At 50.9% G+C, this 25,575-nt stretch overlaps 2 protein-coding genes across 5 annotated transcripts in view; one reads left to right on the top strand and one right to left on the bottom strand.

The window, feature by feature from the left end:
• Positions 1-14,086, top strand: part of GSN (gelsolin) — a 43,636-nt gene extending 29,550 nt beyond the window's left edge. For all 4 annotated transcript variants that reach the window (XM_029919729.1, XM_029919725.1, XM_029919727.1 and 1 more), the window contains exons 7-17: positions 204-336; positions 1,716-1,804; positions 1,988-2,203; positions 3,843-3,976; positions 7,223-7,313; positions 8,547-8,717; positions 9,330-9,504; positions 10,534-10,658; positions 10,873-10,950; positions 13,058-13,118; positions 13,698-14,086. In XM_029919729.1, the coding sequence (XP_029775589.1) occupies positions 204-336; positions 1,716-1,804; positions 1,988-2,203; positions 3,843-3,976; positions 7,223-7,313; positions 8,547-8,717; positions 9,330-9,504; positions 10,534-10,658; positions 10,873-10,950; positions 13,058-13,118; positions 13,698-13,867 (1,443 nt within the window). In that variant the 3' untranslated portion in view covers positions 13,868-14,086. The remainder of the gene's footprint in view (positions 1-203; positions 337-1,715; positions 1,805-1,987; positions 2,204-3,842; positions 3,977-7,222; positions 7,314-8,546; positions 8,718-9,329; positions 9,505-10,533; positions 10,659-10,872; positions 10,951-13,057; positions 13,119-13,697) is intronic.
• A 3,271-nt stretch (positions 14,087-17,357) lies between these two features.
• Positions 17,358-25,575, bottom strand: part of STOM (stomatin) — a 31,166-nt gene continuing 22,948 nt past the window's right edge. Inside the window, exon 7 of the mRNA XM_029920061.1 lies at positions 17,358-19,417. Within this exon, the coding sequence (XP_029775921.1) occupies positions 19,223-19,417 (195 nt within the window). The 3' untranslated portion in view covers positions 17,358-19,222. The remainder of the gene's footprint in view (positions 19,418-25,575) is intronic.

Raw genomic sequence — 25,575 nt, 5'->3', positions numbered from 1 at the left:
ACGTGGCTGCAAAGCAGAGAAGGGGAAAGAAAACCTGACTGTGCCCCAGAACCTGGGGACACAAGTCCAGGTGTTACTCTGTGGTATCATGGAGTGGGGGGCAGTGTGGACCAGCCGATGTGTCAGCGTGGGGGCGCAGCCCCGGGCAGGCGGAAGGGGTGGGAGTCGCTCACCTTCTGGACCTCCTGTCCCCGCCCCCTCAGGTCTCCAATGGGGCAGGCACCATGTCGGTCTCCCTCGTGGCTGATGAGAACCCCTTCGCCCAGGGGGCTTTGAGGTCAGAGGACTGCTTCATCCTGGACCATGGCAGAGATGGGAAAATCTTTGTCTGGAAAGGTACTGGAAGATCTTTGTCTGGAAAGCGGGGAAAGGGCTTCTAATCAGCACTCCCCTCCCCTGCCCCCCCCACTCCCCTGCATGCACCTTGGCTGGGGGGTCCCTCAGGTGCCCTGGGGCACAGCAGGCTCCTGAATAGAAAAGAAATCTTGTTCTGAAGGCCTGGCCTTGCAGTTGACTTGCTCCGTGATCTTGGGCACCTTACTTACCCTCTCTGGGCCTCTGATTTCCCATCTGGGCTAAAAGTGTTTCTCATGTTTGTTATAAAACATAGGTTCTCTCAGAAGTTCATTGGCATCATGTAAAAAAAAGGTATAGTTCTGTGGTCAGATGAGTTTATGGGCAACACTGGGTTACATAACGGTACCAGGGTTGTATACTGCAGGACTTTAAAGAGTCTTTAACCTGCTAATGTGTGTTGGGGCTTTTCGTGAAGGTGATCTGGTTTCCATTTAGGAAATGCTGTGCTAGCGTTTCCTAACTGATTACGAGAGGCTCTTGGAAAACATTGGCCCAGAAGCTTCTAAGAGGACCCATCGGCATCCTCCTCATGTTCTGTTAGTCCAGAGAAGAGGACAGAAGGGGGAGGGAGGCAGTAGGTACACAGAGAAGGGCAGAGAGGGAGAGAGAGATGGAGCACTTATGGCTAGTACTATCACCATCACCATCACCATCGCCATCGCCATCACCATCATCACCATCATCACCACTACCGTCACCACCATCACCACCATCATTACCACTACCATCACCATCACCACCATCACCTTCACCACCATCACCGTCACCTTCACCATCACCTGGGCCCTTCAGCCTTGGTGGCTAGCTGGGAGCGGTACAGGCATGGGCGGGGGGCTCTCCCGGATGGGGCAAACTTGTCTGCAGAGAGAGAGGGGCCCTGGCGGGTGGACAAATGGCCAGGGGAGAGAAGGTGGCCCACGAGTCTGGGGTGTAGGCTACAGAGTTGAAGGGGTGGGGTCTGAGTGACAGCTTTCCCACTTGCCATGTGGCCTTGGTCAAGTCCCCTAACCTCTCTAAGACCCTGCTTCCTTCTATGTAAATGAGACAAGATAATGCTGATCTTTATCACAAACGGTCATTGGGTGGATTAAATGAACTCAGCTGTGAACCGTTCTGAGCACAAAGCACATGCCCAGGAAATGGACTCAACGGTTGAGGTGGTGACTGTTGTCAGCCAGGGCCCCAGCTGGAACCCCAGGGTTCTAGGGGCAGTCCTTTCCGGGGCTCTCTGGCCTTGGCTCTCCACAACCTAGGAGGAATAGGGCGGGAGGTTCACCTGCTGCTCCCCCTGGACCATGGGACCTTAGGGCACAACACTGACCTGAGGCCCCTCACCATTGCCCCCCATCTGCTGACAGGCAAGCAGGCCAACACGGAGGAGAGGAAGGCTGCCCTCAAAACGGCCTCCGACTTCATCTCCAAGATGGACTACCCCAGGCAGACCCAGGTGAGTGAGAGCCAGAAGCACAGTGAGGGTGGGGCCGGGTCGGGCGGGAAGGCTGGGGTGAGGTAGGTGTCCCACCCCAGTGTGCCCTGGATGTCTGAGTCTCCCCCGGGGACCTCTGTTGGGGGGGCCCTGGCCTCCGGGCACCTGAACCCAGCCACACCCTGCTCTTCCTCTCCTTTCCAGGTCTCTGTCCTTCCCGAGGGTGGTGAGACCCCGCTGTTCAAGCAGTTCTTCAAGAACTGGCGGGACCCAGACCAGACGGACGGCCCAGGCCTGACCTACCTCTCCAGCCACATCGCCAACGTGGAGCGCGTGCCCTTCGACGCCGCCACCCTGCACACATCCACCGCCATGGCGGCCCAGCACGGCATGGATGATGACGGCACGGGCCAGAAACAGGTGCCTGGGGGTTGGGGGAGTGTGTCCGGGCCCCTCCCGTGCTCCCTCCTGGGCACTTCTAGCTCATGCTTTGTCGCCTGCTCTCCCCAGGACATTTCTCTATCAGATTTTGACCACAGTTTTGGTGCCTGGGATTCTTTTGCCTTAGTTTATTTTCACAGCCAGCATATCTTATGCACCTGCTCTTTGTCAGACCCTTTGTCAAGTGTCTCCGACCTCACCCTGCTGGCGAGGACTGCCTGGTCTAAGCACAGCCACAGCTAATTGTGGAAGATTGGAGGCCAGCACACAGAGTATGGGAACAGAGGAAAGACAAAGGGGACAGTGTGGTTGGGGCAGCCCTCACAGAGATAGGGACCCTTCGGTTGGGCCTCAGAGGATGAGTAGAAGTTTGCTGCCAGAGAGGAAGAATGGTGGGTTTTCCAGGCAGGACTGCCCCAAGAGCCTGGGGCTTGACTGCATCCTCAAGGAGGGGCCTTGAATGCCATGTCCAAGGCTGTGCACTTGATCTAGTGAGGGTTTTTTTTCTTGCTTTAAAAGCTGAAATGAGACAGGCTCAATTCTGTGCTTTTGAAACTTGCCGTGAAAATGGATTAGAGGTGGGAAATGAAGGCTGAGACACCATGAGATTTTTGTAATAGTTTAGGTGAGAGAAGACAACCTTGACCCCAGGAAGGGCACGGTGAAAAGATGGAGGGGGTGGGGCTGGAGCCCAGAGATGTTTATGAAGGAGAGTCTGCTGCAGGCAAACGTTGTTCTGCATGCTGAAAACAGCAGAAGTGTTTGTTTTTATTTATTATTGTTTTTGTCGTTGGTATTATTATTCCTCGTTCATTCCTTCCTTCCTTCCTTCCGTGGGGAGGGAAAGATGCAGTGAAAATGTTCAGGGTAGGCAGTATGGAAAGAGCTCTGGCAGCCCGGCTATGTGACCTCAGATGAGTCACTTAACCTCGTTGAGCCTCACTTTCCTTGCTTGTAAAATGGGGCTTAAATCCCACTCCGTCACCTAGAATTTTCAAGGTCGGGAGGTTCTCGGTGTTGGAGGGCTCAGTGTCTCTGCAGCACCACCAGGTGGCGCTGCAGGGCCTCATGCCGGCCTGGAAACCCTTGTCACTGGAGCTCTGCGAAGAGATCATTCAGGGGTCACCCAGGGGTGGCGATGCTTCCGGACTGATGACTCAATAATCGTACAGCGAGATATATTATTAGTAATAACGACAATAACTCTCTAATAGTAAGAGTGGCTGCCAGCTGCACGGCTGACCCCCAGGGCCAGGCCCCGTGCGAGACTTTTGTGAATAAATTCACTTGATCCTACACTCTCACATCCTAAATCAACATGCAGCGCCCAGCGCACCCCCCCCCCTTCCCTGTGCTGATTGCTCCCAGGGGGAGCTACGGGGTTAGGTGGGGGTATGGCACAGGGATCCAGGGCTGGAGACCTGGGGGTTTGAATCCCAGTGGGTCAGGGACTGGGGCAAATTATTTAACTTCTGTCTGAGCCCAAGTGGAGCCGCGTATACAAAGCTCGTCCTGTTGTGTCACCGTGACCCATCACACCTCGGTTTCCCCTCTGGCCTGAGATGGGGGTGAGGCATGGGGGTGCCGCACCGTGTCTGAGCCCAGCCTTCCCTGGCAGATCTGGAGAATCGAAGGCTCCAACAAAGTGCCTGTGGACCCCGCCACGTACGGGCAGTTCTACGGCGGGGACAGCTACATCATTCTGTACAACTACCGTCACGGCGGCCGCCAGGGACAGATCATCTACAACTGGTGAGGCCGCGGGGCCACTGCTGTGGGCAGAGTGCGGGGGGTGCTGGCTGGGCCCTGAGCATGGCGCGGGGCTGAGGGGGCTGAGGGAACTGAGTCTGTGTGGGCCCCACCGTTAGGAAAGGGTCTTTTATCAAAACGGCTTTTACACATATTCTTCCAGAAATACTACATGTCCATTGTAGGAGATGCAGTGAATAGGGAAAAACAAACAGAAACTCTCCCACAACTCCACATTAAGTACTATACTGTATTTTCTAATTAAAAATTATTTTTATTCCCTTAAAATGGGCAATACACGGGCACCTGGGTGGCTCAGTCAGTTTAGCATCCGACTTCGGCCCAGGTCATGATCTCGAGGTTCATAAGTTCGAGCCCTGTGTTGGGTTCTGTGCTGACAGCTCAGAGCCTGGACCCTGCTTCAGATTCTGTGTCTCCCTCTCTCTGTCTGCTCCTCCCCTGCTAATGCTCTGTTTCTCTCTGTCTCAATAATAAATAAACATAAAAAATTTTTTATTATAAAAAATAAAATGGGTAATATATTCACATAATTCAAAAATCAAGACAGAATAAAAAGGTTATTATCTATTGAGAAATCTTGTTCTCACCCTACCCCGCTTCACCCCATTCTCCATACTCCACCCTGCCAGGAATAACTGCTTCATCAGTTTCTTATATATTTCTTTCAGTAATTGTTCATGCAAATATGACTGTATTCTCCACTCCCTCTCTTCCTAGCATAGTATGTATATGGTCCTGTACTTTGCTTTTTTCATTTAATACTTCCTAGGGATCAGTCTATGTCAGTCCATAGAACACGTCCCTTTTTTCCCTACAGCCTCGTAGCATTCCACTGTGGCTACACTGCGCCCTGTTTAACAGAGTCCCTGCTAATGCATACTTGGACTGATTCCTGGCTTTTGCTATCACATGCATTGCTGTGATTAGTGACTTTAAACAAACATCATTTTAAATGTGTAAGGAGGGACGTCTGGGTGGCTCAGTCCGTTGGGGTCCAAGGTCAGCTCAGGTCATGATCTCATGACTCATGAGTTCGAGCCCCGAGTCGGGCTCTGCTGGCAGCTCAGAGCCTGGAGCCTGCTTCGGATTCTGTGTCTCCCTTTCTCTGCCCCTCCCCGACTTGTGCATGCTCTCTTGCTCGCTCTCTCCCTCTCTCTCTCAAAAATAAATAAACATTTAAAAAAATGTGTAGGGAGATGTCTGTAGGGTAAATTCCCGGAAGTGAGATCGTTGGATCAGAGTCAATGTGCTTGTCATTGGGATCCATGGTGCCCATTTTCCCTAGAGGGGCCTTGTAGCATTTTGTGTTTCTAACAGCCACGAGCGGGAGTGTCTGTTTCCCTACAGCCTCGCTGGTGGACTGTGTTCTCAAACTTTTGGATGTTTGTCACCCTTATTGTTTGCAAAACGGTATCTCAGTGTATATTTTTTTTAAGTTTTAGTTTTTAAAAAAAAAATGTTTATTTTGAGGAGAGAGAGCGTGAGCGGGGCAGGGGCAGAAAGAGAGGGAGACAGAGGATCCGAAGCGGGCTCTGTGCCCGCAGTGAGCCTGATGTGGGACTCAAACCCGCGAAGCATGAGATCATGACCTGAGCTCAAGTCGGACGCTCCACCGACTGAGCCACCCAGGTGCCCCATCAGTATATTTTTAACTTGCATTTCTCTTATACAATCTCGAAATTTCTCGATGATTGTTGGATTTCTTCCTCTTTAAGCTTTTAGTTTGGAAATAGCTTTGGGTTTTCCAAAAGGTTGCAAACAGGGTACAGACAGTGTCCATGGGCCTATGACACATCCCCCTCGATTACCTAACCATACCACAATGATCAACACCAGGAAATTAACACTGGTACCATACCATTTACTAATCTGTAGACCTTATTTGGATTTCACCAGTTGCCCCACCAATATCCTTTTTCTGGTCTAGGATCTAACCCAGGATCCCACGCAGCACTTAGTCACTGTGACTTGTTAGTGGCATTTAGTCACCAAGTCTTAATCTGCGACTACGGCTCCTCTGTCTTTACTTATCTTTCATGGCCTTTGGTGAGTGCCCGAGGGCTATTTTGTAGAATGCCTCTCAATTCAACAACTTCAGACTTTTAAATGCAGCTTAAAGAAGAGGCTCCTGGAGGCACCTCGGTGGCTTGGCTCTGTGGAGCTTCCACTTCAGCCCAGGTCATGATCTCACAGTTCACTAGTTTGAGCCCCAAGTCAGGCTCCCTGCTGACAGCTCAGAGCCTGGAGCCTGCTTCAGATTCTGTCTGTGTTTCCAACTCTCTCTGGCCCTCCCCTGCTCCCACTCTGTGTCTGTCTGTTTCTTTCTCTCTCAAAAATAAATAAAAAAACGTTAAAAAAAAAAAGAAAAGGAGGGACACCTGGGCAGCTCAGTCGATTAAGCATCTGACTCTTGATTTCGGCTCAGCTCATGATCTCAGGGTCGTGAGATTGAGCCCCGAGTTCGGCTCTGTGCTGGATGTGGAGCCTGCTTAAGATTCTCTCTCTTTCTCTTCCTCCATCCCTCCCCCTCACTCACATGTGCATTCTCTCTCTCTCTTGAAAAAAAAAAGGCAGCTTAAAGGAAATTGTTTTTGACTAGGTAATACACATGGTACAAAATTCAGAAGAAGGCATTTTTTGAAAACAGTATGTGCATCACACACTGGTTTCTCAGATTTGCTTGCTTATACAGATGCCCCACGTTAGTGACGGGAACTTGGGACAGTATTGGAGATGGGGCAGGAAACCGAAGCTGCCTCCCCCAACCTCCCCTCTCGGGGCAGTCACCATGGGCCTTTTGGGGGACATCCGCACAGACCTCTCTGTGCAGATTCACATGAGGCTAAGTACTGATGACTTGTGCTGCCAACGGGCTCCTGTGGCACTTGGACCTGCCTCTCCCCACACGAGAACTGTCCCGGCCACCTTTCTACCCCCTGGGCTCTCAGAGCACCTTGTCAGGTGGCCGCCCAGCCCAGGACGAGCCAGCCGGCCCCACGGGGCACACTGAGGATAAGGAAGGCTTTGCTCAGGTCTCAGCAGAAGGCGCGGCGCTGAACTGTAGCATGTTGGTGCACTTCCTGGCACTGGTTCCTCGTGAGAAAACCTCCTTCCGTCTCAGTTTCATGACCCGTGACCTGGAGCTTCGTGGCTTTCTCAGGCCCAGGGTAAAGGAGACACTCAGGGTTCTGTGCAGACCGAGGTGCTGAGTCCCACTTCCCTTTCCAGGCAGGGTGCCCAGTCCACGCAGGATGAGGTCGCCGCATCCGCCATCCTGACCGCCCAGCTGGATGAGGAGCTCGGAGGGACCCCTGTCCAGGTGAGGCCGTCCCGGTGTCCCACTGGGCCACACCCCGCACCTTGTCCGTCTGGTCACTCGTCTGTCCGACTGTCCATCCTCCCCATCCCACAAACATTCGCGTAGGGCTCCCTGTGCCCCACAGCATCCGCAGCCGTGAACACGCAGCTCCTGCCCCTGTGCGGATGCAGTTTATAGTCTCGGGGGTGGGAAGATGTCCAGCAGACATTCAGGCAGAGGGAGGCATAATTACACACTGCCGTACAGAGCCCATGGCAATAGAGGCAGCATGGCCGCATGGTCAGGGAGTGTGGAGCTCAGGGGTGAATCCTGTCTCACCTCTGGGCCAGCCTCTCCATGCCCCTGTTTTCTCAAAGCAGCCTCTCTATGCCGCAGGACTGCTGTGCGTATGGAGAGTTCACGTTAGTGAAGCATTTAGAGCCCATAATAGACCCCTTATACACATATGTTTAGTATAAGAACATAGAGATCCCAGGTAGGATCTCACTGGATTAGACAAGGACCTCCTTAGGAAGGTACTTTTCTGCAGGGACCTAATGGACAAGAAAGATTTGGGCGGGCACGTTTCAGGCAGAGGGAAGAGTAGATGCAAAGGCCCTGAGGTGGGAAGGAGCGTTGAGTGTTAGAACAAGGGACAGAGTGCCACGTGAGAAATCTGGCACTGCCACCAGAGCACCCCGCAGCCAAGGTGAGGCATTTGACCTTAACCCTGGGAACAAAGGGATGTTGCTACGTAATAAATGGGGCCTGAAGGGATTTATGGGTTTAAAAGGTTCCTCTGGCTGTGCAAGAGGGGTCTTTCCATATCTAAGGCTCTGTTCTCACCACTGCCGTCTTTCCTGCCCCGGACTGATGTCACCATTCTGGACGAATGTCCATGAACAGCCCATGTGCTTCCTTTTAAGGGAATATTTGCAAACATGGTTCTCTTGGTTCTTGGACTAGAGTCAGGGTCAGCAGGGCAGGTCCTCATGGGAGGGCAGAGCAGCCGAGGCGTGCCCGGGGGACCTGGGGCCAGGGTGCCTTCCCCAGCTTTCCTGGAACTCCTGTTTCTCCGCCCAGACCCTGTGTGCTGCAGGGCCATGCCCCCACATCCCCCCCAACAGCAGACACCAGCGTGATGGCCTTGTTTGGGGGAGGGGCCCAGGCCGGGCGGCTGCGGTAAGTGGTGAACCCAGAAGGACCCTTTCCCCCACTCTCCTTTCCTGACTTGTTCTCATACCTCCCTGCCAGAGCCGCGTGGTCCAAGGCAAGGAGCCCGCCCACCTCATGAGCCTGTTTGGCGGAAAGCCTATGATCATCTACAAGGGTGGCACCTCCCGTGAGGGTGGGCAGACGGCGCCTGCCAGTACCCGCCTCTTCCAGGTCCGGGCCAGCAGCTCGGGAGCCACAAGAGCTGTTGAGGTAACGCCCTGACCCTGGGCCTCTGGAAGGTTTGGCTTACTTGAAACCCACCGGACTCGATGGGCAGATCTCCGGGCACAAGACTGGGTGGGTTTGGTGCAGGAGTTAAGAAACATCTCATTGTACCTTCCCTGCCCTGGAAGTAGAATTGTATGTCTTAGACATCCTCTTGTCTCAATGATGCCCGGTGCCCCTTGCATACTTGCTATAATGGGAAGCTCACTACCTTACAGTCCATTCTTCACCATCTGGACACTTCCTGATTACATTCCAGAAGGTTACTATCCTTTTTATGGTGGAAGGTGCGCATAATCCTACAGGATGGTCTGAGCAGCCTAGGGGAGAATGGGACTATCTCACCTCCTTTGTTCTGGACACTCAACTTCTGTTCATGCAGCCCAGAATTCTAGAATTATCTTGGTGAGCAGTGCATTAGCGAATCACGGAAGTGAATCAGCGAAGCCCCTTGTCCAGTGTGCCCTCAGTTGTGATGGGTACGTTCATCTAAGTCTCCACCTAGGAGCTGGTCCTGCTGCAGGGTCCCCTGGGCACTAAGGAAGGGACTGAGGACTTTTTGTCTGATTGCTGATTAAGCGAACTCTGCCTTCCCAGATCATTCCTAAAGCTGGTGCACTGAACTCCAATGATGCCTTTGTCCTGAAAACCCCCTCGGCCGCCTACCTGTGGGTGGGGGCCGGGGCCAGCAAGGCAGAGAAGACCGGGGCCCAGGAGCTGCTCCAGGTGCTGCAGGCCCAACCTGTGCTGGTTGCAGAAGGCAGTGAGCCAGGTAGGAGCTGGGGCCCGAGGGGCCTGTAGCTGTTAGATCTCCCTCCCTTCTTTGTGCTTGGGGGGCTCCCTATCCCCGCCCTTCTCCGGACCTGTCTCCTTTTGTGTGTTCAACAACAGCAGGTTGGATTCAAGTGAGGGCTGTGGTCGGTGAGAGGGAGGCTTCCAGGGGTTAAGAGAAAGCAGAGCTCGGTGTGGGCTGGGGCATTCAGGGAGGGCTGCTGGAGGAGGTGGTCCCTCGCGAGGAGGCCTTGAACGACAGGCAGAGTAACAGCCTCACGGGGGCAGAGTCTCTCCCAACCTTTAGAATTCCTATGGACAGAAATGCCAAATGCCTGCTCTGTTTTCCAGAACATTGGGAGGAACATCTTTATGCCAGCCCTCAGTCTTTCTTCTCTGTCTTTGAGTCCATTCCTTCCCTCCCGATGCTTAGTAGGAATCGGGAAGAGTAGATGCACCACCAACGGAACTTTCTGAGATTATGGACATGTTCGTACCTGCCATGTCCGATTTGGTGGCCACTACACACATGTGGCTAATAAGCACTTGAAATATGACAGCTGGGAATTAATGGGATTGAGGAACTGGGTGTTTAGTTGGATTTAAGTCTAATGAACTTAAATAGCCACGTGTGGACAGAGCAGGTGTAGTGGAAAGAATAGGGGATTAGAGTCAGACAAGATCCGTATCCTGCCTTTACTCCTTACTAGCTGTGTGATGTTGGGCGAGTTGCTTAACCTCTCTGAACCGCAGTCACCTTGTTTGTGGAGCAACGATAATTATCCCCATCCTGCAGTGCTGTCGTCATTGCTGGCTGTGTGTACTGCCAAGTCAGCCCTCTCTGGGCACCTGTTTCATCACCTTGAAATTCCCTCCGGCCCCTTCCTTACTGGCCCCCTGAGATCCCAAGGCAGAGTGGGGGATTGAGAGCAGTCAGTTGTGCTAGGGCAGGGTTTATTGTGGGGTCTGATGAGAAGTGCTGGGGGGAAGGTGGCCTCTGTTGGCAACTGGTGTGGACTCCCCCTCGCAGACAGCTTCTGGGAGGCGCTGGGCGGGAAGGCGGCCTACCGCACGTCCCCACGGCTGAAGGACAAGAAGATGGACGCCCACCCCCCTCGCCTCTTTGCCTGCTCCAACAAGATCGGACGTTTCGTGGTGAGCCCCTGCAGAGGTCTCTGCCTCTACTTACCCACTGGGAGGCGGGCTTGCACGGAGTGTGGCGTCAGCAGCAGGGCCGGGAGAAGCCCTCAGTGGCATGGGCAGAGGAAGGGTCCCCTGCACCAGCCAGCACCACCAACGGAACTTTCCCACCCAGGGCAAGGAGGATCTCGGGCCCCCCGGTGTTAATAACCCTCCTGTTCCTTCCCAGATCGAAGAGGTTCCTGGCGAGCTCATGCAGGAAGACCTGGCCACGGATGACGTCATGCTCCTGGACACCTGGGACCAGGTGGGTGGGGGGTGGAAGGCCTAGGCTCTCTGGGGTGAGGGAGGTGCTAGACTGCAGCTCTGAGATCAGTTTCCAGGAGGACTTAAAAGAGCCAGATGTTGCTGGAAATGTCCCTGAGCTGCTGCGAGTCGCTTTCCCTTTCTGGGCCTCCATTTCCTCATCTGCAAAATGGGAGTGATGGTGCCTACCTCGCCTAACTCGACGAGATGAGATGTGGATAAGATCGCCTTGCAAACTGCGAAGCACCGTATAATGCCGAGTGGGTGACCAGGCCTTAGGGGAATGTGAACTCCTCCCTGAATCTATGGGTAAAGAAACTTGAGCTTAGCATATCATATGCAGGCATAAACTGTCCACGGAGTGTCCCGTGGAAGTTTTGAAGTGCATCCCCTTCTATTTGGGGGGCTCTGAGCTCTCTCTGCTTCACCTCCTGGGGAAGGGTGTCATTTGGACTAGTAGGAATGGCGGTGCCATTCATTCAGGTGACCAGTTTTTTTTTTTTATGTTTTTTATTTATTTTTGAGAGACAGAGAGAGAGACAGTGCAAGCAGGGGAGGGTCAGAGAGAGAGGGAGACACAGAATCCAGAGACAGGCTCCAGACTCAGAGCTAGCTGTCAGCACAGAGCCTGATGCAGGGCTCAAACCCATGAACCGTGAGATCATGACCTGAGCCGAAGCCAACACTCAACCCACTGAACTCCCCAGGTGACCAGTATTAACTGAGCATCTGCTTTGTGCCATACAGCGCTCTAGGTGCTAGGGACAGAGCAGTAAATAAAGTAGACATTCCCCAGCCCTCACACGGCTTAACATTCTGTTGGGGGATGCCAGTCAATAACCCTTCCTGTCAGAGTTGTCAGAAGTGTAGACGGCAGCTACAAAGACGCAAGGCTCCCCTCTGGCTCTGCTTCTCGGGGTGCCCGTTGGAAGATCAGTCCTGGAATGTTGGCAGTTGAGCGTCCAGCTGTCGTCCGATCGCTCCGCTGGCTGCATAATCTGTTTGTTCACCTGTGTATTCGTTCACTCAGCCTGCGTGTACTCCACACCAGGGTCTTCCAGGAAAATGCTGGAATCCTGTGATGAGCAGAGTAGACCCACTGCCTGCCGTGGAGAGGCTCCTAGTTTAGCAGAGAACACGTTTGTAAATAAGGAATAGAGAGCCTGGTATTTTATTATCTGACAGCATCTTATCAGTGACAGGTGCTCTTTAAAATATTTAAAAATATTTTTTTAACATTTATTCATTTTTGAGAGAGGGACAGAGTGCAAGCAGGGGAGGGGCAGAGAGAGAGGGAGACACAGAATCGGAAGCAGGCTCCAGGCTCTGAGCTGTCAGCACAGAGCCTGATGTGGGACTCAAACCCCTGAACTGTGAGCTCATGACCTGAGCTGAACTCAGATGCTGAATGGACTGAGCCACCGAGGTGCTCCTTTAAAATATTTTAGATACACACACAAACTGTCGTATTACAGGACTTGAATTAAGGCTCATGACAGTGGTCGTGGTGGTAAGTTGTTTTCATTCCTTCCAAGCCTTTCGGCCCAGACACACAGAAATGGCACAGAGCAGACTCAGTGAGTGTTTGGTGTGAGCATATATTTGGCTACTCATTTGTTGAGCAAATAAATGCCAGGGAGGGATAATTTGTGAACTTCTAGAGAAGTCTAGAGAAGGCTCTCAGACTTATTGGTTAAGCTATGTTAGTGAACGAGGGGGCAGAGATGGGGGGACCCGGGGTGGCGGAGCCCGAGGCAAACTGGAATGGCTGGTCTAAAGTTGAGGGCAGCGGGGCTGCCGCTCAGCTTCGTCCACACGAGGGTGAAGGCCAGTGGTCACCAGATCCTCCAGGTTTTCAAGAGAACGTGGAATTCTAGATTTTAATGCAGCTGGTAACTAAACCTGGCCAAACAGGCATTACAGACCCCCGTGTGGTGGTGGGCGGGCAACGAAAGCGTGTCTGAAGGTCACCGGTCCACATCCTCCTGGTCCTGGCGTGGGGGCCGTGTCCAGTCCCGGCCGGGCACCAGGAGCCTGCCCATTCCTCCCCTGGCAGGGAGCGTGGGCAGCGCCCTCACGTACGCTTTCCGTTTCACACCTCCCTCTAGGTCTTCGTCTGGGTTGGGAAGGATTCTCAAGAAGAGGAAAAGACAGAAGCCCTGAGCTCTGGTGAGGATCAGGAGCGCCTGTGGGTCTGTCTCCTGTGGTGCGGTTAGGAATCGCTGCCCGCGCGGGTCTGGGAGTTCGTGACAACCGGGTGGCACTTACTCATCGTGGTCAGCCCTGCCTGGGGGACCGAAAGAGTCCGGTTCCTTCAGAAAGTTTCAGGTCACGCCAAGGAAAGGCCGCTTCATTTCCAGAATGCCCGCAGACCACACTTGTCGGGGTTTAGATGTTGGAAAGCAGATCTCCGGGAGCTGCCCGGGTCCGATTTGGGAGGAACCCTAAAGCTGGTTCTTTAGTATCTTCCAAAGGGGAGAGCAAGAGTGCAAAATGATATAAACTTTGTGAAGCTGGGGGTTCAGCTGTGACCCCTGTCCCTTCCCGTGTTCCTGGGCAGGGTGGGGGAGCAGCCTTGTGCGGTCATTGCCCCTTAAGGGACGGTAGCGTCTAGTGCAGGGACTGGCCATTGGAGACACTAGGACCAAATGCCATCGGAGGCAGCTCCTGCCCTGGGCCACCTCTCCCTGGTGAAGGAGGCACTAAGGACTCCTGGGGTTTTCTTTTCCTGTGTGTGTGTGTCTGCAGCTAAGCGGTATATCGAGACGGACCCGGCGAATCGCGACAGGAGGACCCCCATCACCGTCGTGAGGCAGGGCTTCGAACCTCCCTCCTTCGTGGGCTGGTTCCTTGGCTGGGATGACAGCTACTGGTCTATGGACCCCTTGGACAGGGCCATGGCTGAGCTGGCGGCCTGAGGACCGGCAGGCCCCACCCCCGCCCCGGTCAGTGCCTTTTATGACGGTCCATTCCCCGGAGACCTTACGGCGAGCAGGGCCACTCTGGTGTGTGTGTGTTTTTACAGTAGCCAAAAACAGCCATGCAGAAATTCAGGGTCCTTGCACAACTGTCTCAAGTACCCGTCCTTTTGGAAATTGAACTCAATAAAGGCTGTTTTGAAGTGTGGTAGCCTGTCATGGCTGAGTATGACTCGTGATTATCCTGGGAATTGGTAGTGCATGTCAACGGGTGGCCAGGCCCCCTTCACGCTGTGAATCCTGGGCCTCCGAGAAGCAGATGCCAGGATGAGATGGAAGGTGATGGAAGGTGATGGAATAAGATGGCCCCAGGGGAACTGCGTGTGTGTGAAAGGAAATCGGGAGGGACCTGAGGGAGACGCTGGACTGGGACGCACGTCAAACCCCAAGCGAAGGAGAGACGGGGAGAAGGCTGGGCGGAAGCCATCCCAGATGGCCGTGCCATCTAGGAAGGTTCGGCAAAGCTTTCAGGGAATGCTTGCACCACGGTAAAAAAAAAAAAAAAAAAAGTAAATAAATTCTTTTTTAATAGTATGTAATATGGTCCCATTTTTAAATTTTTTATTGTGATAAACTCAATACAATAATCATTTCGACCATTTGTAGGTGGCAGGCAGTGTCATTAAATACACTTACCGGGGTGTGAGGTCAGCACCACCATCCACACCCAAACCCTTGTCCTAATCCCAGCGCAGATGCTGTGCCCATGACACGAGAGCTCCTTGTTCCCCCTTCCTGGTCAGCTTTCCTTTTTTTTTTTTTTTTAAATATTTTATTTATTTTTGATACAGAGAGAGACAGAGCATGAGAGGGGGAGGGGCAGAGAGAGAAGGAGACACAACAGAATCGGAAGCAGGCTCCAGGCTCTGAGCTAGAATCAGCACAGAGCCTGACGTGGGGCTCGAACCCACGAACGTGAGATCTGACCTGAGCCGAAGCCGGAGGCTTAACCGACTGAGCCACCCAGGCGCCCCTAGCTTTCCTTTTTTAAGTTTATTTACTTATTTTGCGAGAGAGAGAGAGTGCCAGCAGGTAGGGGCAGAAAGAGAGAGAACCCCAAGCAGGCTCAGTGCTGTCAGCACAGAGCCCGAGTCGCGGCTAGAACTCATGAACCGTGAGATCATGACTGGAGCTGAAACCAAGAGTTGGCTGCTTAACCGACTGAGCCGCCCAGGTGCCTCTGCTCCCAGTGACCTTTATTTGACTGTCTCGATGGATTTGCTTTTTCTCATATTTATCCTCTGTGCCTGGTTTATTTCACCAAGCATAATGTTTTCTCAAGATTCATACGTTTTACAGCAAATCTCAAAATTTCATTCCTTTTCGTGGCTAAATAAGACTCCATTGTGGGTATACACATTTTGTTCAACCATCCATCCATCAGCAGGACTCACTTGGGTCATTTCCACCTTTTGGCTATTGTGAACCGGGCGGCTGTGGACAGCCAGCGACGGCGCCTCCCAGGAGCGGGTGTGGTGTCTCCCCACTAAGGTCAGTCATCAGGAGGCGTGGCTTTGGTGCACCTGCGGGGACCAGCGCTGCAAGCCAGCAGCATTGTATTCCCTGCAGTAGAAGCCTGGGTAAGGCCCGTCCCAGCCACTGTCCCCTGGATCAGATCTGCCTTCACCTCCCTGGCTTCCCCTGTATTCCGAAGCTGTTTGTAGAAATCTGCTACTTGGTTACGGTCACAAGAGGTGCCCTCGACTGCTCCCAAAGTATGGGAGAGGGACTTCCTCTGTGCCCTGCTTTGTCCCCCGTGACCCTGAATCTCAGGGTGTCACCAGGTCCCTCTTAGACTTTTCCATGAACATCTCCTAAGCCTTTTCTTCCATGGATGTTCCAAAGCAGAGCGAGAACTGCTGTGGGGCAGACCCCTTTCCTCCCCTCTGTTCTTCTGGTCTTTTCTCCTGATCCTCTCCCCAGGTTTGTTCCGTGCCGCCTCCCCCAGTCCCATCCCCACTGGTTACAGAGACGCCCGTCCATAGGTCTGTGGAACAGAAGCCGGTGTGAGGTTTAGATTCTGGGAAGGGTGTTCGGGTGTGTTTACATTGCTATTTCCAAAGCTGCAGATCACGCGGGTTGCCCAGGGGGCTTTTTAAAAGCATAGATGCCCCGGGGGCCCTACCTCCAGGGAGTCTGATTCATTGCAGAGGTGATGAGGGGACTGGAGCAGGAATTTTCCAGTGAGACACAGGGGGTGGGGGTGGGGCAGGGAGTCAAGTCATCTCAGTCGTGTGCGCAGAAGCACAAGAGAGAGTAATGGGGGAGCAGAGGGGAGCGCTAGGCCTCACATCTTGAGAAGTAGGCTGGGCCCACCTCAACTGCCTTGCTAAGGGATTTGGACGTGATCTTGTAACTCCCACCTGACTTACCCCAAACAGTTACTTTCAAGGTCAAAGCAATCGTCACTTAGCCCAAAGGGTTCACTTTGACAGATGCGGAGTCCTGGAACAAAAGCAGCATTTATAGCCTAGAACTTCCAGGGCCTCTTTCAAGGCAGGTAGAGTCCTGTCCGGACGAGCCAGCTCCCCTCCTGGGAACCTGTGGAAGGTCAAATTGCAGGCAGACCTGCGACTGAATTCTTCATTTCCTCTACTCAATTCAAGGCGGTTAATTGGCCAATTCCAGTTTATTGGCGGCTGTGGCCTCAGAACTCTACAGTGCTCTGGAAAGTGGGCAACAGAGTTGCTCGGACTTCATATTTTTCTCTCAAAGTTCAACCACATAGTTTCTCCTCCTAACAACCTTTCCCCTCAAAAAAATGACCTTGGATTTTGTCATCTATGATATAGAAGTCATCGTGAGGTGCCATGACAGGCGGCATAAAGGTCTGACCTTGGACTGGTCAACAGACACCTGGTGTGTGCTCTGAGCCAGGCAGCGTGCAAGGCATTGGAGCCGTAACAGGCCACGGGGCGACAGAATTGAGTTCCTGTCCTGTCTGGATTCGGGCAAAGGGCGATTAAACCAGCACAGGATTCAGGGCGTCCGTGGCTCTTGAACTCCCCTGGGAAGATATGTGGGCAGGTGCACCAGAGGCAAAGAGAGCAGGAAAGACAGCACTCAGGCACCTGTAACCTCTCCCCATGTTTTGGTCCACATAGAGCACACCGAGAAGCCGATGCAGCCAGCCCGGGACCGGAGCCCACTTCCTTTTTTTTTTTTTTTTACATTTATTTATTTTTGAGAGACAGAGAGAGACAGAGTGTCAACAGGGGAGGAACAGAATCCGAAGCAGGCTCCAGGCTCTGAGCTAGGTGTCAGCACAGAACCCGACGCGGGGCTCAAACCCACGAACCGTGAGATCATGACTGAGCCAAGGTCGGACACTTAACTGACCAACCCACCCAGGTACCCCTACATGGGCCACTTCTGAAAAAGGAGATCCATAGATGCCAAACGCAGGCAGAAACTGACTCTCACCCACAAGAATGAGCAAAAGTGCACACACTTTATTCTGTACAGCATTGGAAAGGGAGGCCACGTGGAAAACACTCTTGCACCAACGCTCGTCCCAGACCCCGTTAATCTTCCTCCCTCTCAAGCAATTTAATCCCAACCTATTGGGCTATGAATCCACGAGGCAGAGAGGTGAAGACTGGTATCTGGAAATAGGGACACTCAGCGGGGCAGAAAGCACGGTTACTCTAAGCCTGAGAAGAGATTTTCAGCCGGGACATGGGGCTGTTTCCTGGTGCTCACTGGTCGAGGGTGAGCCACCTCACGAAAGAGAGAAGATCATTAGTTAAAAATTATAAATAGAAATGTAACTTGAGTTCCAAGTCAAAATGCACCATATACATCTAATAAACTCAGCTGGGAACCTGGATGCGTGGCTCAAGGTTTTCTAAAATAAGCTTAGAAATGGGCACTAGGGGGAGGGGACACTCACAGTCTGGGATTGACAGGGGGGTGTCGCCGAGGACCGACATGAAGGGTGGCTCTGGGTAAGGGAGCTGCCATCCCTAAGAGCTCTGTAGGTGAGCTCAGAGCCACGAGGAGGAAGTGGTTGAAGCGTCGCCAGCCAGGAAGAATGCCAGGTTGTTCAGATCCACAGGCATTTGCAAAAGGTGCTTCCTACCATTGTGAAACAGCAAGTGTGGGTCAGAGAGGGCGCCCACTTCCTCTCTGGGCACTGACATCCAGGATAGAAAAGGATGACTCAGCAAAAACAACCACAAACCCCTACATCTATATATATATCCTAAGTCCGACAGCGTCCTCCCAAGCACATTGGCTCTTATGTGCCCAATAGGTTGTGAATTCCTTACAATTTTTAATGAGCGGACTTGGCAACCAAGCTATCTCACAGGGTACAATCGTTAACAGCATGCAGACAATAAAAGAGAACTGCTTTGGATATTTTCTTTAAAAAGGCTTGGTCCTTAAGCTATTCAAATGGCTATACAAAGAACTGTCTATAGAATTTAGAGAAATTTTATTTAAAAAATCAGAACTATATAGAACCTGATATATGAAAATAGGCAAAAGTGAGGAAAAAGCACTTCTGTGACAAGTATTTAGCTGGTTTGGAAGACCACAGAGGAATCACGGAGTCATAAAGAGGCTCAAAGAAGTTTAAAAGAATGAGAGAGAAGAAACACATAAATCTTAAAGGATCTCTGTGATAGTAGATTTAAAAGTCTTTCAAGGGTTAAGATAATCTCCTTCATTGACCTTGACCATTTCCCCCAGTGCTGACAGGTACGGGCACAAAAACCCAGCTCTCCAGTGAGGATTATTTTGAAACATAGTCTGGGCTTAGAAAGTAGACGGATGGTAAGAAAACTTCCTTAAGGTTCCCCGGAGGTAAGGCACATACGGCCCAGAGAAGCTGGTCGGGGCCTAAGGTCACTGCTTTCTGTAAAGCATTTGTCCAGCCAGGGTTTCAGGTGGTGGTTATAACCCATTTTCTTGCTTTTGGCCTGGCTGCAGGCAGAAGGTGCAGGATGACCCAGTGAAAGGCAGAAGAGGGATCTAACCTATTACATAATGATCTCAATGTATGAACTTGAAATAGTTTAAGAGAGTAAGAAATGATCTTATAGATCACCAATTGCCAACCCCCTCCCCACATCCCTTCTCTTTCTCAGTATTTACAAGCTAACAATCTTCATCTGTGTCTGTTGCTAGGTTCACTACACATTCTAAGCACCTCACAGTCAACATACGGGAAAGGAAAGGGAGGAAGAATGGTCAAGGTCCTGCCCTACTCTCTCCTTATGAGTTAAAGGCTGATTTGGTCCCCACTCTATCCTGAAAGGGAAGGGTGCACCTCTGTGTCGCCGCTGTGGCTCACTGTTTTGCCCCCATGATGCCTTGCAACATGTCTATGGGCAGGGGGAAGACGATCGTGGAGTTTTTCTCAGCAGCGATGGTGGTCAGTGTCTGCAGGTACCGCAGCTGAAGGGCCGCGGGAGACTCCGTGATGACCATGGAGGCCTCTTTCAGAGCCCTGGATGCGTTCATTTCTCCCTCGGCTGCAATGACCTAGGGAACAGGAAGGGGGAGTGGTCACACTGCAGAAAATACGGGTGTCAAGTGGCAGTCTTCATCCTGGGGTATGCGCAAGCCTTCCAGGAGTGCGCCAGAACAGTTTTAAGGAGATCCATTCCTAGTTACCCCGTTTCCATTTGTCCTTTTCCCTTATCTGATTTGCCAGAGTATGCGCCTAGGTCGAGACATCATCTTTTACTGTGGCTTTTGCATGCGTCAGGGGACCGGACAGAGGGGCACTTCAAAATAGGGGTTGAGAAGGTGACTAGTGACTGGACACAAATCCTTTTGCAAGTCAGGTGGATTTCCAGTTAAGAGAGAGAGAGAGAGAGAAAGAGACAGAAGTTTAAGCAGGCTCTTTGCCCAGCACAGTGCCCAACACGGGGCTTGATCTCTCAACTGTGAGATCATGACCTGAGCCAAAATCAAGAATCAGATGCTCAATCGACTGAGCCACCCAGGTGCTCCTACTTCCGGCTCTTTGATTCTAAAGAAAGGAAAGAAGCCCTTATGGAACTGAAAGTTGATGAGCATTAAACATATTTTTAATGAAAGATCACTGTATGATTTTTAACACAAATTCAGAGGCAATATGAAGAACTGCAGGGCATGACTTTAAACACAACTTTTAGGGGCGCCTGGGTGGCTCAGTTAGTTGAGCATCTGACTTCAGCTCAGGTCATGATCTCACGGTTCGTGGGTTCAAGCCCTGCATCAGGCTCTGTGCTGACAGCTCAGAGCCTGGAGCCTGGTTTCCAATTCTGTGTCTCCCTCTCTCTATGACCCTCCCCTGTTCATTCTGTCTCTTTCTCTCTCTCTCTCAAAAATAAATTAAAAAACATTAAACACAACTTTTATTTCCACCTATTTATTTATGTAAAGTTCTTAGTCCTTTTATGTATAAAAAAAAAGTTAAGACTAGAATTGATGTTCAATCTTGCCTCATTTTGGCAATAAGTAATAGCCAGCTACAAAGACAGGAATTCTTCATCTTGTTAAGATAAGCATTTCTAGTTTAAAAAAAATAGGAGAAATTCAGAAACATTTAAATGTCTTTTTTGTAGTCACAGAAAATGTTTAAAATATCAAGTTTAACTTCAACACTAGGGGCGCCTGGGTGGCTCAGTCATTTAGGTGTCTCTTGACTTCAGCTCAGGTCATGATCTCAGGGTTCATGGGGTGGAGCCTCACTAAGGGCTTTATGCTGACAGTTCAGGGCCTGCTTTGGATTCTCTCTCTCCCCCTTGGGATTCTCTCTCTCCCCCTCTATCTCTCTATCCTTCCCCTGCAGATGCGCATGCTGTCTCTCTCAAAATAAACTTTAAAAAGACCATTTCAATACTAAATGTGTTGCAGTAGTACTAATAAAGAAATTCATGACAAGGTGTATTAGGAAAAGAATCCATGAGGAGGTAGAGTGGAAATACAAGTTCAAGGAGGAAAAGGGACAGAAACATGTCTATCGAAAGACCCTATTTACATAGTTTAAGTAGATGATGGAATCATTGTTATTTGAATATCACTGGATACATTGAAACGAATGATGTTAACAGTTTAAATTAATTATTTAAAACCTTATATAGATTTTTAGTAATCTCTATACCGAACGTGGAGCTCAAACTCGACCCCAAGATCAAGAGTCGCATGTGCTGCCCACTGAGCCAGCAGGAGCCCCAGTCAGTTAGGCGACTGACGATTTCAGCTCAGGTCATGATCTCACAATTTGTGAGTTTTGCCCCATGGTGGGCTCCATGCAGACAGTGCAGAGCCTGCTTGGGACGGACTGACTCTCTCTCTCTCTCTCTCTCTCTCTCTCTCTCCCCCCCCTCTCTCTCTGCCCCTCCCCGGCTCGCTCTCTCTCGAGAAAATAAACAGTTAAAATTAAATTAAATCACATTAAGTTAAATTAAATTAAATTTAAAAAATTTAAACATGTCAGAGATTACATCCTTAGCCAAGTATAAAAATTCAAATGACGATTCTCACATGTCTATTTAAAATGTGTGATGGGACACATAGTTTGTCTAAATTCCTCTGGAGGTTACATGGCCATAAGAGTGTGAACATCACTGGGGTGGTGGGAGAGTAGGGGCTTTGGAGTAGGACAGGCTTATACTCAAACTCCAAACCTAACCCTCACCGGCTGAGTGTCCTCGCAGCGGTTACTTAACATTCTGAGTCTAGTTTCTTACCTTTTTTTTTTTTAATGTTTTTTATTTATTTTTGAGAGAGAGAGAGAGAGAGAGAGAGACAGCATGAGCATGGGAGGCACAGAGAGAGGGAGACACAGAATCCGAAGATAGGCTCCAAGTTCTGAGCTGTCAGCACAGAGCCCAGCACGGGGCTCAAACCCACGAACTGTGAGATCATGACCTGAGCCGAAGTCGGACGCTTAACCGACTGAGCCACCCAAATGCCCCTCTGGTTTCATATCTTAAAATGGGGTAGGGTCTGCCTTCTAGGGCCTGTGTTCGGAAGACAGAAAGGTATATTAAGTGTGGAATGTATAAATGAGGCTGTTGTATAGGAAAGACAAGTGGGAATTCAAGACCTGATTTTTGGGTCCACCTGGGCCTTAATGTGTACAATTCAGAAGGCAGTCAGGGCAGCTACTTTTACTCCATGATCCTGGGAGGAGAGGTGTGAAGACACCATGCTCGTTATGCTTCACAATGCAGTGCCAACTGGGTTGTTTTCACAGGGATCTCAAAACATTCGTGGTTCATAACACTCCTGTGAATATCAGAGTTGAATGCCATAGTCGTAGGACCAGTGGAGTTTCATTCGCTTACACAGTAAACACTGGGAGCTGCCTAGGGGTCAAGCCCTGTGCAGGAGCTCGGGTGAGGGCGGACCCTCTTGCCTCCTCCAGCTCCTTGTCAAGCAGGGGAGACAGACATGGGGACAGACCACGTCGTCCCAGCATGAGAAATGTCGCCAGAGACCGGACAAGGCACAGGGCCGGCACTCGGGAAAGCAGGGTTTGCAGACGTGAGCTGCTGACACTGACTGGGACAGGAGGAAAGCTTTGTTCCTTTGGACACAGATGATGAGTGCTTCAGGCAGCACACATGGAAAAGTACCGAGGTTTTAAACAGCTGGTATGTTCCAGAAAAATGTAAGTGGCTAAATGCAGTGTGAGGCCGAGGGGAAGCTGGGCTGTTTCGTCTGCACTCTGGAGGCAGCGGGGAGCTGAACAGTTTTGAGCAAGGAACCTCATCAGACCCAGCGGGAGAAAACACACCGACAGGTGTCAGAGGATGGATGAGAAGAGAAGACAGAGAGCTGCTAACAGGACAGCCTTGGAATGACCGATGCGATTGGCCATTAGTGGGGATGGAGGGAGAAACGGGCCAGGGGGTGCTGTTCAGGAGGAGGGTCAGCCGTTTGGGGGCTGTCTGGGTACGGTGAGGAAGAGGAACAGAGGCTGAGCCCCAGGTTTCGGGTTCCTAGGTTTTGGTTGCCTGGGTGGTCCCATTAGGTGAGATGAGGGACACAGGATACAGAATTACTGCGAGAAGGCACTAAGTTTAGAGGATCAAACCCTTAATTTTTCAAGATAACCAATATGTCCTATCTAGGTCTGTGAGAAGGGGCAAGTGCCAGGTACCCTCAGAGACGCATGGAACCGTGCTCCAAGGCAAACACTGCATGTACAGAATGCAAAAACAAGCTCCTGCCCTGGGAACAGCAGGCTCCGGCTTTTTCCAGGTCATCTCAGAGGTCCAATTAGGCACTTGGTTTTTTGGTCTGGAGACAGACCAACTGCAAAGATATCTTATCTCCCATTATGGTCAATACACAAGCTCTTGGCTGAGAGGTCAGACCCACCAGACTAGGCACACGTGTTGTTAAGAGGAAAGCTGGTCTGAGGAGGCCTCCCAAGATGTGAGCACAGTAACCACCGGCTCTGTCTGGACACAGGCCACGTAGATGCCGTGAATTGGCCCTCAGAAGGCAAAGCAAGCTGCCTCACGGCCCAGCAACCCCATGTCGATCCACCCTTTGTGTCTAGAGACCATCGCTTGACAACCAGGCATTTTCAGGTATGTGAGGTCGGTACTGTTGTCTCCTGTAACCCAGGAGGGCTGGTCCTCGAAGGGCGGAGAGAGGGGATCGGCATTCCTGTACTCCACCTTCTCAATTAATAGAGGACTAGACCCAGGAACGTGCACCTGAAAGCACGTGCCAGGCATTTTTCTGAGAGTCATGAGAAAGGAAATCAGGATGGATGCATGTATAAAAGGTATTGCATTTCAAGTCATTAAAAGCTGGTCTAAAAAATTGAAAAAGGGGCTCAACTAACACACAGTCAAGCTTGGTGGAGAATCTGTTCTCTTTTGTGCCTGGCTCCTTTCTCTCAAACCATGTTTGCTGGCACTTGTCGGCTGCATAGTGTTCCTTCATGTGAATAAAGTGTACTTCATGCATTCAACCACATGGGACCTGTGGGCAGGTTCCAGGTTGGGGTAATACAAAGAGCTGCTGTGAACGTTCTAGAACATGCCTTTTGGCAAACACACGAGTCATTTCTGTTGGAGACACACTGCCAGACAGCTTTCCACAACAGCAGTACCAAATTTACCATCTCACTAACAGAACAGGAGTCTGGGGTCTTCCCTCACCCACCCTGTTCTGTTCTTTTCAGCCATCCTGGTGGATGTCTGGTGTAGCATCTGCTTGCGATCTGAATTTGCATTTCCCTGATGGCTAAGTAACTTGAGGAAGTTCTCTCTGAAGGCTCTTAGTCTATAGGCTCTCCTACCCTTGTCCTTCACACTTTGGATGTTGAAGAAACCGACTCCCTATTCTCCATGAAAACCTGACCGTACGATTTTGAATATGCAGCCTTACAGGTATTGCAGGGTTAATGCTGCGGAAAGGAGGACTCCTTGTGATTCTGTGTGTTCACCCTAATCTTAAAGACAGTCGCTGCCCAGGTCCACGAGACTGTTCTGGATGATCCCCCCAGTCTCATCCAGGTGGGAGCACAGTAATTCATAATTCTAACCGGCTTCCTTTCTCTCTTCCCATTGTTACAAGGGCTTCTCTCTCCTAACTCCTAACTGGTGAAAGCACTTGCCCAGGAGGCTTAGTCCATCATGGAAAGTCCAGAGGAACCAGAGGGGAATCCTACTGTCCACTGCCACTAATTGACTGTGTGACCTTGAGGAAATCACATTAAGTTTTCTGGGCTCAATCTTTTCATATGAATAGTGGGGTGGCAAAGAAGTTTCATTTTTAGGGCCAATGCCAAGCAGGTGAGGACTATTACCTGGAGGGCAATAGAAAGGTTCTGAGGTCAAGCCTAAGCTCAGTGGAAAACGGTGCTGTGCTTAATCACCAGCAGGGGAACAGGAGGGAGGGAAGGCAGCATCTGGGCCAGGTTATTTGTCAGCTTCAGAAGATAATCTCTAAGGACCCTGCAGGCCCTGACATTCTAAGTAGTCTATTCAATATGGCTTGGAAATAAGGCTATTGTTTAATTATGAATTCTAGGTAAAAGCGATTCCTGTTTTTCAAAATACTGATTTGATTATAGTAGGGCATATTTAATGTTTCCGGAAATACCACTTAGTCTACAATGTGGCGGGAGTACTTGAGGGTTCTGCAGTATCATCAGGTCATCCTCACGAGCATCAATCATTACATTAGGAAAACCTAACAATTCTGGTTAGTAGAAAATTCTGGGTAGAGTATGGCAAAGGATCTGCTGTTCTGTTTGACACTAGCTAAGAAATTACAGTGCCCAACTTGTGACTTAAAGGGCATCCTTCTAGAAGGGCAGGGCTCTGTGCTTAGTCAATAATCACCAGCCACTACCGTGTTCTTTCTTTAAAAAAATTTTTTTAATGTTTATTTTTGAGAGGGAGAGAGACTGTGAGTGGGGGAGGGACAGAGAGAGACACACACACAGAATCTGAAGCAGGTTTCAGGCTCCGAGCTGTCAGCACAGAGCCCGACGCGGGGCTCAAACCCATGAACCGTGAGATCATAACCTGAGCTAATGTTGGACATTTAACTGACTGAGCCGCCCAGGAGCCCCTACTATTATTTTCTAACAACAATGGATTGGTTTGCCTCTTGTGTCTCGAGATCTGTCACTTCTACAGCAGCCCCTCTCATGAAGGCTGACCCTCTTCCTCCACCCA

Source organism: Suricata suricatta, chromosome 13 (assembly GCF_006229205.1).
Source record: "Suricata suricatta isolate VVHF042 chromosome 13, meerkat_22Aug2017_6uvM2_HiC, whole genome shotgun sequence".
In the NCBI taxonomy this organism is placed as follows: Eukaryota; Metazoa; Chordata; class Mammalia; order Carnivora; family Herpestidae; genus Suricata; species Suricata suricatta.
This window is presented reverse-complemented; position numbering and strand designations above follow the sequence as displayed.